General features: G+C 41.3%; 1 protein-coding gene across 2 annotated transcripts in view; it reads left to right on the top strand.

Moving 5' to 3' along the window:
- CACNA1C (calcium voltage-gated channel subunit alpha1 C) overlaps positions 1-15,554 on the top strand; it is a 463,700-nt gene that overhangs the window by 287,208 nt on the left and 160,938 nt on the right. For both annotated transcript variants that reach the window (XM_058420136.1, XM_058420137.1), the window contains exon 6: positions 14,917-15,078. In XM_058420136.1, coding sequence (XP_058276119.1) covers positions 14,917-15,078 — 162 coding nt within the window. The remainder of the gene's footprint in view (positions 1-14,916; positions 15,079-15,554) is intronic.

The following is a 15,554-nucleotide window of genomic DNA, read 5'->3' as shown; positions in this document are numbered from 1 at the left end:
AATGCTGTGAGCTAAAATCTGATACTATAGCAGAGACTTTGTCTTCCACTGCACCTGATTTAGAGGTAGCATACTTAACCAGGGGGGAACAGATGCAACATTTTTTCTCTTGTGTAATCTTTGTACACCTGAATTATTCTAGAAGCCAAATTGAATTTGGTTGTGGTTGGAACTTCCTCGGAGCCCCTCTTCTTGGTGTCTTTAGAAGGTTGGGCCAGTAAGGAAGGATCAAGCGCCATGCAGAGAGCCCAGTTCCTGCGGCAGGCACTCTGCCTCTGTACCCTCCCACTCTGCCTGGACTGTGTAAAGCAGGGAGATCAAGATGGTGATGTTTAACTACCCTCAAATGTTCTTTCCCAGGGAAAATGCACTATTCTCATCTGCAGCGTGATTCCAGCTCAGGTTTGCCAAGCCTTGCTGCTGGAGGGCGAGGACAGGACCTAGAGCAGCCCTGGGTGTTGTCACTCTCTGTCTGTCTGTATCTCGATGTGCACTGGTGACATTCACCCTAGTCCATCCCAGGCACCCAGCTCTGTGGTCTGGGATTGCCCTCCTCCTTCCCAGCCACTGAGGCAGCACAGCTCAACCCATTGCAATGATTCCATTTTGCAGCCGTTGGAACAAAGCATGTTCAGTGCAATTATCTGGTCGGTGTGTGGGATTTGTTTGGTTGTTTGTTTTTGTTTTGTTTTTTTTTTTTTTTTTCCCAGTGCCCTATCAAACTCTTCAGCTGTAATTTCTCATTATTTTCTGTTCTGTGAAAGGAAATTAACGCTGTGCCGTAGAGTTGAGGAAACAATGTAATTGAGGTAATAAACACAGAGAATTCAAGGAGTCCAAAATGACATCTCTCTTGACAACCATGTGTTTTTGGAATATGGCAAAGAAATGCTGAGCCATTGACTGTTTCTGTATGTTGAATAGCAGGCGTTAAGTCTCAAGGAAAATGCTAACTGGCAGTAAGGAAGTCCACTTTCTTTTAAAATGTATGGGCTTCTAGCAAAGTAGAGTTGATAGGTGTGTCCTGCTTGTGATTTGCATTTATTCACTGTCTCTGGTGGAGCAAGGGACTCCAATTTGCCCTCCTGAGGTTACTATGCCATGACCTGCACACCAGAGGAGGATTGTGGCTGCTCTTCAGTGGGAGGAGACAGGAGAAGTGGCCTGGTCAGAGCTCCCCCAGTGTGAAAGGTCTGTGTGGAGGAAATAAAGGATGCAGTAGGCTGTATAAGGAGGAAACGTTATACTTGGCAGTTTACTGCCACCAAACCTAGGAGATGAAGGTGCTTGACAACACAGGGAATTACTTCATATACTTCTAGGCAAAATTTGGCTTCCAAATATTAGTTCTGCCCTAGATTTTGCTGTTGTTACATTCATTAATGTCAGTTTTTGCCAAGCCCAGTTCCTTCCTTTTCTCTCGAGGTCCAGAAGCTGCAGCAAACGTGCTCTCAGGCAGATCCCTGATGTTCTCTTTCATTCCTGTACAAAACTCGTCAACCCTCTGTGCCATCTCTCCAGTACATTCAGCACCCTGAGAGGACAAGCTGCACCACCTTTCCCATGTCCTTGCCTTGCTGTTTTTAATCTCAAGTGGCCAGTTTGTTTTGCTTTCATTACGAATGGGGAGGGAGTAGATTAGGAAGGATAGAACAGTCTGAACTAAATGTCCTCATTAGGCTTGTTTCTTCGTAGTTAACTGCAAGCTCTACACATGCTTGCTAGTCCTTTATTTACTTAGGTCACCCTTACTCGAGGGAGTAATTTGATTCTAGCGTAGCATCTCCCTTAGGTAAGGCTCATTCCTGTGAGTGGGGATTACACAATCAGGACCTAAAGCATGCTTCCCTGAGAGGTACAGCCTGCAGAATGATGTCATTTATGGCAGAAGAAGTTAACTCTGCCTAGCAGTAGCAAAGAGGGGTTTATCTTGCTAAGGAAGATTACTCACAGAGGCACGTTGCTGCTGCTCTCGAAAAGATTTCTCTCATCTATAAGGAATGCAAATGAAAACAGGGAAATATTTATTTGATCTTGTCTATGTTGCTCTCTTAAAAATAACACTGACTACAAATGTACTCAATAACTGCCTCAGCCTTCATCCTACCAGTTACTGTGCATGTTGGCATGATTATTCAGCGTGTCTTCACAACAGAAAAATCCCAATATCATAATATGGGACCACATCAGGGTGTAGGCAGCCCCTTCCAAATGAAGGAAACAAACCCCATGCTGACATCAAAGAGCAGACAGGGAGATTGTAGAAAAATCCCGCTTGGCTTAGTGAGAGAATTTCCAGAAGGGCTCTGGATGGATCAGACATTTCTAGTACCGTTTTTTTCATTCTTCAGGTAATGCCCAGAGTTCTCATTCAGGCTGGATGTAGGGCACAGGTCTGAAAGGGAGCCCATGGCACCAAGATGCTTGTCCTGAAGCATCTAAAAATCGAAGAATGCCATCTGCTGTCTCCTCAGAACAGTTTGCACTGTGTCTGTACAGGCTCTAGATGACTGGTACCAGCAGGAACACGTTGGGTTCCCAGTTGCCCACTTGCAGTTCTGGCTGCTCCTGTCACCACGCCTGGGAGGGAAGATGTGGCTGTTCCACATCAAATAGTAAGGGCATGATCTGCTTGGGGTTTTCCTTACCTTCTCTCCCAGATGACACCTCTACTGCATCTGGTGTCATCCCAAGCCTGCAACAAATGTCATTGCATGCTTTGATTTCACTTGGCTGAATTTTGCATTGCTTGTTAATTTAAGATCTTGTAAGCAGTGATTTGAAGTCCTTCGTTGATTTTCTCTAGAATAATTGTGTGTCTATTGATGTGTTGCTGCCCTGATGGGACTTTTTAACATTCTCTTTCTCATCCTGTCCCAAGGCACACACACTGGGTAGCAGTCAACTCAGAAGTGGGACACAGTAGAGTTCATAGGTTTTGCTCAGGACACAGATGGATGTTCCACAACTCTGGCGTCATTAGAGTCACTTCTGTCTGTCCAAGCCTTTAAAAGCCTTTTTGGATTCCTGTGGTCCTTGCTGTGATTTTCAAAAAACATTATCAAAATATCAACAAAGCACAGTGCAGCAGACCAGTCAGATAGTGCTCTCAACCACCGAATACATTTTAAGCCTGCCAATATTTTTTTTTCAGTGATGATCTGAATTTACAATAACATTGCATCGTGTACAAGCACTATAGTAAGGAAAAAAAAACCCAAAACAACAAAACAAAACAAAAACCTAACACAAAAAAACCAAAAAAACAACAAACCACAAAATAAAACAAAAACAAAAAAAAAAACCCACAAAACAAAACAAAAATCAAAAAAAGCATGAACTAAGTACAGGCAAAAATGAGGAAATAATATTTTTAAGTTTAAATGTCTACAGAAATCTGTGGGAGAGCCTCCCTCTTCTCTTTAATGTAGATTTCTCTGAAATTAGGTACTGCCTTCTCAGTTCTGTCTGCTTGCTATTACTGTGCTAGATGAGAGCACAGGCATGTTGGCTGGTACGAACAGCTAATAAACTTTTCAGTGCTTAAGATGCTCACTGATGGAACAAATAATTTGCTGTTCTGGGCGTGGGGAAGTATGGAAATGACAGCCCACCTAACCTGCCCAGTCTCTTAACATTTTATCTAAGTTTTCCTTGTGCCAGGGAAAAGGGAAGGAAGGAGATCAGACATCTTTCTTAATCTCCCTTTTTTCCAGAAGCAAATCCAATTCCTGTTTAACACATGTAACAATAACCTGTCCCATATGTGTTTTGCCCTCTGTTGCAACTATTTTTTATGAGTTGTTTGAGTAGCTATGCCTCTTATTTTTTCAGTTTTAGATTATCTTCTGCTGGTTTGCCCTGCCACATCAATCACAATTCAGAAAACATCTGCTAACCCTCTGCAAAAAATATATATTTTTTTATTATTATTATTTCTGTATTGCTAAAGCTGCTCATCAGTTTTACATCAGAAGCATTTTTGACAGAATGTAGCTCACAGGATAAAAGAAACGGAAGAAATTATAAAAATTCTATTTTTGTCACTTGGTTCCATAGGCCCTTACTAAATGTTGTTTTCTTTAGCAGTGGAAATGGCTATAGAAATTCAATTTCTTTACAGGATTACAAAGCATCCTCTCTAAACTTTCTTCAAGCATCTCATCTTTCAACCACACACCCTTGCAGAGGGCTAAGGCAGTGTTATGAGAACTGGGGCATACCAAATGCTGTACATCTTAGAAGTATAATCTGTTGGGGGTGGTTATTTTCTATTATTGCTGACACATTATTGTTCACACATTAAGCTAGCAGCCTGTCTGACATTTCTCTCTTTTTTTTTTTTAGTTTGGTTATTGGTTGGGTTTTGTTTTTCTCCTGTGATAAGTTGTTCAAGACATTTCTGCAATTGGCATTTTCTTGTAGGTTGTTGCTGTAATTGTTTTTTTTGTTTGTTTGTTTGTACTGAAAAGTACCAAAGGATAAAGTTCCTTTTAATCAGGTTTGATGTCTTGGTCAGAAGTCAAACCAATACATCCAGGTATGACTACACACAGGCTTTACAAGTGTTCTAAATCTAACAGTTCTGGTTTTTAATATAAACAGTACCCAAAGAAAGAATTTAGCGTTGTCTCACCCTTCCCCTCACAATATAGCTGAAAACTTAAACTCAGCCTTTAGCCCACTTTTTGCTTTTCATATTCCAGTGCTGAGATTATTTGACTTTAAAACTTTGCTTTGGAGGAAGTAAAAATTCCTCTCAGATTTGTATTTGTATATTTCTGTATCTGTTAGGAATTTTCTTTAGCTGTTCAGATAGCTGCAGGAGAGCCTTATGATTCTCTCTTAACAGTTTTATTGTATGTAAAAGCAAATAAAAAATAAATAAATGTTTAATTCCATTGCATTCTAGCAACACACGCACAATCTGTACAGAAAAGCCTTTGAAATGTGTAAGTTGTAAAGAGAGTTGCAAAGAAAGTAAATACCAATAAAGAACCACTCTTTCTTCTGACAAATACAACTTTGTGAAAACAGCAACCATTAATTTTTCTGTCCAAACATACTGGGGCTGCCTAGTGAGCCAAAGGACATTTTGCTTGTTATGTCAGAAAGCATTTTTTCTTTCCCCTAAAGCGTTTTATTATCTGATGTGTGCAAGCGGAGTTTTAAGTCTAATCAGGTTTATAAAAATCAAAAGCAACGCTCTTACTAATGTGGAAAAAGAAAGCAAGCTGGAGTTTTAGGTATTCTGATATGGGACTGATCAATCACTGAGTTCATAAGTGCCTAAATCCACTCTTTGTTCTTAAAACCAAGAGTCAGAGTTGCTCAGATTTGTCTTTTGTTTGTTTGTTTGTTTGTTTCAGTTGTTTAGGAAGAGAAAACAAATCCCACATGTGCATCAAGACAGTAACACAGCAATGATCACACACTGTGGGGTTTACATCAGTTCTTTAATTACCTGATCAGGTAGCTTTCTCTTGTTAGATTCTCGGAATTCTCCTAGAAACCCTCCATAACAGTGGTTTGAAAATGTCACGCTGTCTCTCTCCAGTTTTCATTAATCACAATACCAAGTTGAGAGGTTGGGTGAATTTTCCTCTCCAGGGCTATATAACCTGTTATTTGCCATATACGGTGCTGTGCTTCTACACACTCATCTGAAGACAAAGTTTTAGACTTTATCCAATATTTTGTTGTAATTTTTCTGTCATGAGAAGTTCAAAGTTTGTGTAGCTCATGGTAAGCCACTTGTTATTTGTTGGAGAGTTTAACCTCCATGAAGATCAATTTCTTTCATCTATATATTTTTCTTTACATACTACAGAACTGTAATCTTATCACCCCTGGCTGGATTTCTGCATTTACAGAATCCCTGTTAACATTTGTTATTTTTTAAGCTTTTGCCTTTTCTAAACCTGTTCACAAGTGATGAGTTAGAGCATCTGGAGAAGGACATGAAACAAATAAAATACTCTTTATTATTTATAATGCAGAAAGGAGACTGATATCCACTTACCTGAGGAATTCTGTCAATAAACTTTTTTAAAAATTAACAGTTTTATAAAGGTGTTTGCAACCCAAAAGTCATTAATCTTCCACTCAAATGATTGAGACCCAATTGCTTTGAGCCCATTTCCACTACCATGAGGCTTTAACTCTTCCAGGTTTTCAAAGTTCCTTCTTTGCAAAACTATTTCCTTAGGACACGTGTATTCATTTTTCAGGGCTGCATACAACAGCATTTGACATCCTGAAATGAGGTTTTTCCATCATTATCTCAGTTCAGAGGTTGTTTAACTGTTGGCTTGGGGGTTTTTTTATGTTCACCTGACCAGACTAAAGACAGTACAGCATGTTGACATATTCCTACCTACACAAGTTTCCGATTGAATCCAGTAGCACAGGACTAGATCAAAATGTTGTTCTCTTTCACAGCTGTGCTTGTACATGAAGAAATTTAAAAAATAGAAATGCGATGGGTCATTTCACTGAGAACGGGGGCAGTCTTTGGGCCAGACTGTCTCTGGGTTTGGATGGCCCTGTAGGAAGAGGAGCCAAGAAAAATTCTTCCTATCTTTTATCCTTCACAGGGGTTAAGAATAGATAAAACCTTTACAGTGAGCCCATGAATGGTTTTCTCAGTCCATGATCATCCTGTCAGCAGAAAATCAAGGCTGTTTCCTGGGAAATAGTGACAGGTGATCCTTGCTGGCCTGGGAGCTGCCAGGGATCCTGAATGTCCTTTACCTGCCTTAACTTTAATCCATCTTTAGAAATCTCTGTTTGGCAGAGAGTACTTGACCTCAACCTCCTCGTTCTGTGTAAGGCTACTTGGCAGCACACTGTGGTCTTTGTTCAAAACAGCTTTGGAGTTTGCTTGCTGATCTTGATTTTGCTTTTGTTCAAGATGGCCTTTTTTTCTGTAATGTGGAATTTTCTGTAGGCACTTAGTTGCTGCTTTTCTCTCCATGCTTTTCCTCTGTGTTCAGATAGCTTCACGGGAGGGACAACACACCATTTTTGGGTTTGATTTTTTTACATTTAAAGTCTGAAGATCTTGCCTGCATCTCATCCTCAGCTGAACTTGCAGGAGCTACCTCATGTGTTGGAACTAGAAAGATGAAGAAAGTCTTGTTAATCATCAAGCATCTTTATAAGAAAGTGGACACTTACCCACTTTGAACAAAAGGCTACTAAAAAAAGTCAAAGCCCTCCAGGAAGAGGAGAGAGGGATGCTTCTGTGAGTGGTAGTAGAGGTCTCTTCCAAGCCATGTGTACATTTATCTGAGCATCCTCCTCAAGCTGGGGCTTGCTCAGGAAAAGCTCTATTGTCTGTCTAAGTCAGGTCACTCTGGCAGGCAGAGGATGCTCAAGCTGAACTGCTTCCCAAGAGAAAAGGATCCAGAAAAAGAGCTGGGTTTTGTTGTGGCTTTCGGTTTTGTTCTGCTGATCCTTTGTCCCCTCAAAAGATGAGGCAAGGGCGGTATTGCAAGACTTGGCAAACACAGAACAATTGTGTTCACATCCACATGCCCATTTGTATGAATCCCCCTGCGTGTGACTGTTTTGGTTTAAGAAGTCAATGAAGACGTGGTTTGAAAACGCAAGAATGAGAGCATCGTGAGCAGATGCCAAAACTTCCTTTTTTCTATTTTTTTACAGCACGTGGTTTTGAACTGAGTGGTTGTATATGTTTAAATAGCATTGTTTACTCCAAAGTAATCACCCTGCAGCTTGAAAACTTTCTTTCCTATTTCTTTTCACATCAACTTTTCTGTCCTGAGTTGTGTCTTTCCTTACTATTCCGAGACCTTCCCTATTATTCTTGAAATAGAAATTACATCTGCAGCCCCAAGAATGCTGGGCTACACCCACAGAATTACTTTATCTAGCAATCTGCCACTAATATTTTGAGAATCCAGCAAGACAGAAGAAGACTACCTCCCCAAATTGCTATTGCACAGCTGTCCTTAAATGAACTGTGTGATATGATTTCCCTTTGCAGCACTGGTGAAGAAAGTCCTCAATGTTTTTTCTCACAAATCATTATAGATGTACTTATCTAAGATATCTTCCCATGACTATGGACCTTTTTGTGCTAAAACTGTCTGTTGCTTTTCAGGCTTCCTTTGAAATTGCTATAAAACCTTTCATATTTATGAATATTTAATATTTTTCAATTTTCTTAGACAATGTCTACATTTATTAAGTGATAAACATCCACTTTGGGGACTATTACTGCTTATATTGCTCGTGCTTTGGAAATAGAGCTGTAGTGGCAGTCTCTTGGTGTATTGTCAGAAATAAATGTGATTTGTGGGTAGGTCTTGCTCGTGGCTGGGGATGGTGCATCAACTCTACCATTTCAGAGTGGTTCCCAGAAGTGATCTGACTCAGGCCCTGTGCTGAGTCACAAACCCTCCCCTGCTTCCTCCTTGCTTGCACAAAGTAATAAGTTTTCTTCTGAACTGTATTAGCAGGAAAAGAATTGCTTCCCACACCCCTGGCACTGGTTTAAGTACAAAAATGTATATTTTTGGGTGTATAGGAAGGCAGAGGAGGGATGGTCCTCTCCTTTTCCCTTCTCTCACTTCTAGGCGGTCATTTAATTGAGACTGTGCCTGCTCATACTCCTGGTTCAGGCAACGCTGTGGTGTAGATAAAATAGATCCCTGCAAAAACAGTGAAAGAGTAGACTCAGGATATTCCTCCTCTGAAGATCTGGACTACTCATATGGTGGGAACACGAAACTGCCCTGTCCAGCAAACCAGGTTTGATCCAAAAATTGAAGAGAAAAATTGTGAGAGAGGACTCTGCTTGGCAAGACCTGAATGTTATTTCTGAGACCAACATCTTAAGAATATTTTAAGCTTTGCCTGCAGAGCAGGCAGAAGTCTGTAAGAGCCTAGAAAATGGGCTCAGTCTGAAAGGTGCAGTGTTTGCGTGTCCAAACACGCTGCCTGCTGAGCGTCACCCTGCAGTGTCCCTCGGATAAAAGCCGCTAGCTCCTGATAGCTGCCATGACACTTCTAATGTCCAAATAGCTCCAAAAGGGCATTGACTGCTTCAAGAGCAGGGCTCCTGATTACTGAGCGTCCTCGCAAATAAAATAAATCCTAATGCTGATGGTCAGGATGAGATCTAAAGAGCCTTTGAGAAGTTAAGAAATCACAGCCCGGGGGTGGTCAGTGAGGGTGAGGAGGATCAGGGTATCCCCGGGTGTGGTCAGTGATTTCACCTTCCCAGTCCCATCCCAGTGCCCCCAGTCCCTCCTTAATGTGCCCCAGTGACCTCAGAAAAAAAAAGAGTTTGAGGGAAAAGTGGTTAAGTTGAGAGGAAATTTAATTTTCCGTTACTGTCTGTGTTTAAATTGGAGGGGCTTCCCCTTCACCTCTGATTTTAAGAGTAGCAATTGAAGGAAACCCAGCCTATTCCGTGATTTAAAGGTACCAATTGCAGAGGATTTGTTTTCTAGTTTAAATGGGATAACCTTTCTGATGCCATTTTACGGGTTGGAGTTGAGGGAAAATCCCCCATTTCCATAATCTTAAGGCTTAAATTGCAAGGGAATCCCTGTTTTCCCTTGGTTTTAAGGGTTTAAATTCAGAGGAAATACTCCCTTTTCTAACATTTGAAGTATTTAAGTAGAGGGGAAAGGGCAGAAAAAGAGAGCGAAAAATGGCGGGAAAACGTGAAGTGAAAAATGGCGGGAAACGTGAGGAGTACAAAAGGGCAGGAAACGTGAGGGGTGCAAAATGGCGGGGAACGTGAGGGGAACAGGGCGGGAAACGTGAGGGGAGAAAATGGCGGGAAACGTGAGGGGTACAAAAGGGCAGGAAACGTGAGGGGTGCAAAAGGGCGGGGAACGTGAGGGGTGCAAAAGGGCGGGGAACGTGAGGGGTGCAAAAGGGCAGGAAACGTGAGGGGTACAAAAGGGCAGGAAACGTGAGGGGTACAAAATGGCGGGAAATGTGAGGAGTGCAAAAGGGCAGGAAACGTGAGGGGTACAAAATGGCGGGAAACGTGAGGAGTGCAAAAGGGTGGGAAATGTGAGGGGTGCAAAATGGCAGGAAACGTGAGGGGTACAAAATGGTGGGAAATGTGAGGGGTGCAAAATGGCGGGGAACGTGAGGGGTGCAAAAGGGCAGGAAACATGAGGGGTACAAAAGGGCAGGAAACATGAGGGGTACAAAAGGGCGGGAAATGTGAGGGGTACAAAATGGCAGGAAATGTGAGGGGTGCAAAAGAACGGGAAACTAAAGGTAAAGATGGCAGAAAATGTGAGGCAATTACCACTCATGCATTAATTAATTGGGAATTTTGAACACCACATTGCAACAAAGAAGATACATTGTCTTTTTGAGAAAAAAAAAACTGGCAGAATCAGTCTCAGAAAGAAGATTTTTTTTCAGGTCTGAAAGGTCACAGTCTTGAAGAAGAAAAGGCAAGTTGGGTGTTTCTATGAATTGTCTTATTTTTTATAGGCATGTCTTTCTTGAAAGGAATTCTGTATTAGCAAACCTACCATTAATTTCCTTGGATATGTTCCACAATGCAACAATGCCAAGTGCATTATTTTAGCAGCTGGGTCTCTTTCTTGTGCCATCTTGCTAAACATTGGTTGAAATCCAAAAATGCTTGTAAGTACACACGGGGATATGTAGGTAATCCCATTGCTTTAGGTGCAGACACTTACATGCTCAAAGATACAGTGCATTCCTCAATAAATGCCTGAATCGATGAGACAGCAACCAGCCCCTCTCATCATCTTCCTGAGAGAAAAACACAGCATCATATAATAGCTCCAAAACACCTGCAGCAGCCCTAAAAGTGCATTTCCCATAGCTTTGAGAATGATCAATGTTATTAATATAAGGTTTTTTCCTCCGTTATTCCATTGTCCCTCTTCTTCCCAGTTGTATTCTAAACTTTTTGGGTTAATGCGGTCCTCTAGAGGCTAAAAAGGGCTTGACCTGGTATAAAAAACAATGTTTTTCCCATGTAATAAATATTTTAAATGTTTCATCAGTGTAAATAAATGCTAAATTCTGTGAGCCCAGGGAATGGCATTAACGTGTTTTGCTTGCTGAAACATTTATGGAATCAGTGTCAGCCAACGGAACGCAGCCAAGAGGATTTTTTTAAAGGTAAACTGAAGTGCTTTTAAAATAAATACTGAAGGTTGTTTAAGATCTTCAATTATTAACAGATGAAAAGCGTGGGCTGAAAAAGTGCAAACAATCCCTTTCGTTGCACTTTCCCTAATCCCTGTGCAGTTCTCTGTGTCCAGCCTGGAGTGAGCTCCCCAAGGCGGGTGCTGTGCCTAAACAGATGTCTGGAGAGAGTCTAGTGCACAAATGCGTAGACTTAGAATGCCAAATATTTGAAAAGCCTTTGTTTTTATATTTACTTCTCAGGACTTAAGTTCAAGACCTGTGTTTATGGTTGGCCAGTGCTGACATTGCCAGCCTCTGCAAACATCACTGTAAAAACTTGGTTCTGCTGTAGTTATTGGCATCACCTCCTTTAAATCCAGAGGCCAGCTCTGCAGTCTGACCAGGTCACCAGGCACTCTTTAATTTAATTATGATTATCAGCTGCACAGCTCCTTGCTAGGAGTGCAAACCTTACCTCCAAAAGTGAAAAAAAAAAATGCCAAAGATGGTGTGAACACCCGTGTGGGGTGATGCCTGTGCATTGCACCATGCAAAGATTAAGAGCACACATGAGTTGGGACAGAGAAATTATCCTTTTATAAGCTGAACCCTCTTCTCTTCCTCTGTGCAGAGAAAGAGCCCATAAAACTGTGTAGAATTCTCACCACTGGTTAGAAAAGTCTTTGTGACTGCTTATAAGGGGGTGGTTCACCTTGGTTCACTCTGATCAGGAATGCCTCTGCAAACTCTGGGGTTTCAGAACAAAGATTTGATGTGTTTGGAAGCGTGTGAGGTTTTATTAAAGAAAGTGACTCTGTTCCATGTATCCACAGCTCTTCCCCCATCCTCTAACCCCTCACCCTCTCTCCCTGTTCTCCCCTCTGCCAGTACAGTGAGTTTTCCTCCTTCCATTCCTTGCAGCAGCTCTTTGTGCTGCGAGGGGCTGCCTGGCAGGATAAAGCAATTTGCAGGCAGCAGCTGTGTCGCAGCAATAGGCTCCACAACGATGTGGGGAGCCTGGTGATGTGCATGGATCTCTTGCCTTCCTGCAAGTAGCATCCATTTCATCTCCTGAGGGCGCTTGTGAAGGGGGTTTTTTGGGTTTTTTTCTAACTTTTAGAAACTCTCTGAATACTTTGATGGTAACATATTTAAGTTTGCTAATTATTGGAATCATCTGGATCTAAAACCAGGCTGCCCTAAAGGGATACTGCGCAGCACACGCATCAATTCATGCTAAAAGCACTCAGTACCTCTTGTCCTCTTCAAAGCTGGCTTATTATCCTCAAGAAGCTTTTCTCTAATTAGGCTGGCTGAAGGTCCTGTACATCTTCTGGTGTACATGTTCCCCCGACCATCTAAGTATCATCTCAAGTTTGTGGTGCAAACCTTTGTTTTCACAAGCAGTTCTTTGTTAACACAAAGGGCACTGCTTTGTGCAGATATTATCTTCTCTGGACATCTGTAGTAGTCTGGAGCACTTTCATGGTGTGGGTGTTAATGAAGCTGTTTTTAAAATGAGAGAGCTTTTTTGTTTGTCTTTTTGTCTGTCCTCAGTACCCTTTCAAGAGTACTGGGTATAACCCACAATGAATGTTAAAATTAATCAATAATAATTAAGGGTAAATTACATAAAACCTGGTATCAGAACTTTTAGCCTCATAAGCTTGGCTACATTTTGGATTAACAAGACTCCTAAAGTCACTCAAAATGGAGGCCTTTATTTGCTTTTGTGAGGATTTATTTGAAGCAACAAATATTTAAATCTCCAAAGTTTGTGGGGATTTTTTCAGGTTTGCAGCCCTCTGTAGTCTCTTAACTTTCTTGTACTGCTGTACCTCTTTTGGGAGAGGGTGAGACATAGTTGTAATTTTCTGGGCAATGTAATACTCCTGACCGATGTAAAGAATTGGAGCAATGCTGGTGTTGACTGCACTTCATTTTCTGTGCATATTGAGAATTAGCAGACTGAAACACGTGGGCATTTAGAGGAAAGGTTGACTGCCTCGTGTAAGCACAGCAATATTTTTTTCCCCCAGAGGTATTGCTTATCAAGAAAGGCACCCAGAGGCAAGTGAGCAAGCAGAGTGGCCCACTCTTGTACGGGGCGTTTTGATGCTGTCAGTAATGTAGTTCATGTAAGAGTCTCTGTGAAAGCCACAATGTTTCATGCTGCACGGCTCTGCCTTTGGATAGTAGCATATCCTTTGGATAGATAACCAATAATAGATAACTGGAACGCCTGTAGACACCTGAAAAAGTGTCCTGACACCTGAGGGCTGTTAGAATACAGCCAATATTTGCCAGCAAGCAGTGAGGGATGCTGCTGGCCAGGCAGATGATGCCACGTTTGGTTGCTTCTGCTGAGTTCCATCACGGAGCAGAGTCCCAGCCTTAGCTGTGAGCTGACAAGTGGATTGCCTACAAGGGAAAGTGCCTGTCAAGAGATGTGTCATCCTCATTAGAAAGTATTTAAATTAGTTAAAAAAAAAAAAGTCTGAGATCTGAGATGATAGATTTTAAAAAGTATTAGTTATCACAGGCTCTCTTGGCAGATGTATAACAGACATTTACAACTCGTGAATCACATTTTTCAAAAATCACAGCTAATACCAACTTCTCTGAGGAGATGACAGCATTTGCAGGAGACATTAATGACTTCTGGCTCTCAGTCATTGCAAAATCATGAGCTTGTAATTGTTCTGATCTGGCTATTTGTAGACTATAGATTTCTAGAGGCCTCTCAATACGTCCATCATTAATAACTTGCCAGTGACAGTGATTGCCATTATTCCTACTCAAAGTGATAACTTTAAGATCTTTGTAAATGCAAATCCTTGCTAAAGGCTTATGAGGCTGGCATTATTCTGGTTTTACAAAATGAAGGGAAGGAGACAGAGGGAGGCACATGAATCTGCAGCTTAAGTCAAGTGCATCTGAGGGTACAGCTGCTTAGTGATTTAGAAAACTTGGCTACAAGTCACCTTCCCTGGGCCATTCTGGGAATGTTTGGCTTGCTCATGATCAGGACTTTCAACAGTCTCATACCTTAACAATCATGTAATAATATTTTGCTCATACCCATTTCTGGGAAACCTCTGTTAAAAGGTGATCTGTAAATCTTGGGACAAAACCAGCGCTGCTGGTTCTGACTCTGGCTCTGATGAGGTGGATGTGGAGCACAGGAAGATCCTAAGAGGGCTGGGAGCTCTCACTCAGTATGGGTTTGGTGGTTCTTGGGCATCTCAGGCTCTGCCTGGGACTGGTTTGACTTCTGGAAGCATCAGAATAGGGACATGGCTTCAGTTTGGCACCTCTCCTAGTGCCCTGGAGCGCAGCTCTGTGCACCCCAACATTTGCCCTCTCGAGTGTGTCATGGTTCTTGTCCCTCTTCAGGCCGGGTTGTTCTTTGTTTTTCCCATGCTTTAACTCTCCTCAGTACCATGTGTGCAGCACCTTAAGCCTGTTTTTTCAAGAGCAAGCAAACTAGCTGCTTTATTCCCTCCTCAGGATGGAGGTATTTTGGTGCAGGTAAGGCAATGCCTGTTCCACTTTGGTCTGTGATCTGGGAAGAGATGGTAAATTTTTGAAATATTGGGGATCTTATGGAGGGAGGTAACCTGTAAATGCTAGCATCATCAAGACAATGAGTTCAAGTTAGGGGTAACAAAACTGAAACACTACTGTACAATTTATAGCCTCTCTGAATTTTGTTCTCTTGCCGATAAGCGCTTCCTTGTGTTCTCTCTGCAGGTCTCCAGGTGGTTTTAAATTCGATCATCAAGGCCATGGTCCCTTTGTTGCATATTGCCCTGCTGGTGCTGTTTGTCATTATCATCTATGCCATCATTGGACTGGAGTTATTCATGGGGAAGATGCATAAGACCTGCTACCATGTGCAAGGAGGACTGATAGGTAAGGGGAACACACAAAAATAGACAAATATTTTCAGAGGGAGGCTTTTCCCGTGTGTAATAGAGCATTTCTGCTGGCACAGGAGATGGGTGTCACAGAAACGAGCAACTCATATACTTTATTATTAACTTCATGCACAAATGCATCTTTGTTTTAAACTAGGATCATTGTAAATTGAATATATATAATATATAATTGCATATGTATACTGAATATATAATATATAATTGAATATGTATATTAAATATATAATTCAGGGAAGTACCTTTTTTGTTTAGTCACATGCTGCAACTTCAGTTAGAAGTGCAACCAGAAAGAAAACAAAAATTAAATTAATAAAAAGAAACTTTTTTACATCAAATCCATTGATTTATTTCATAATATATAATATTTCATAATTATATAATTTATTTCTTTCAAATTATTTGCAGAAAGAAATATTCACATTTCAAAATAATTCAATTGCACTATCACTC

The sequence above is a fragment of the Hirundo rustica genome, chromosome 4, assembly GCF_015227805.2.
Source record: "Hirundo rustica isolate bHirRus1 chromosome 4, bHirRus1.pri.v3, whole genome shotgun sequence".
Lineage (NCBI taxonomy): Eukaryota > Metazoa > Chordata > Aves > Passeriformes > Hirundinidae > Hirundo > Hirundo rustica.
Note: the sequence above shows the minus strand (reverse complement) of the source record. Positions and strands in the feature narration are given on the sequence as shown.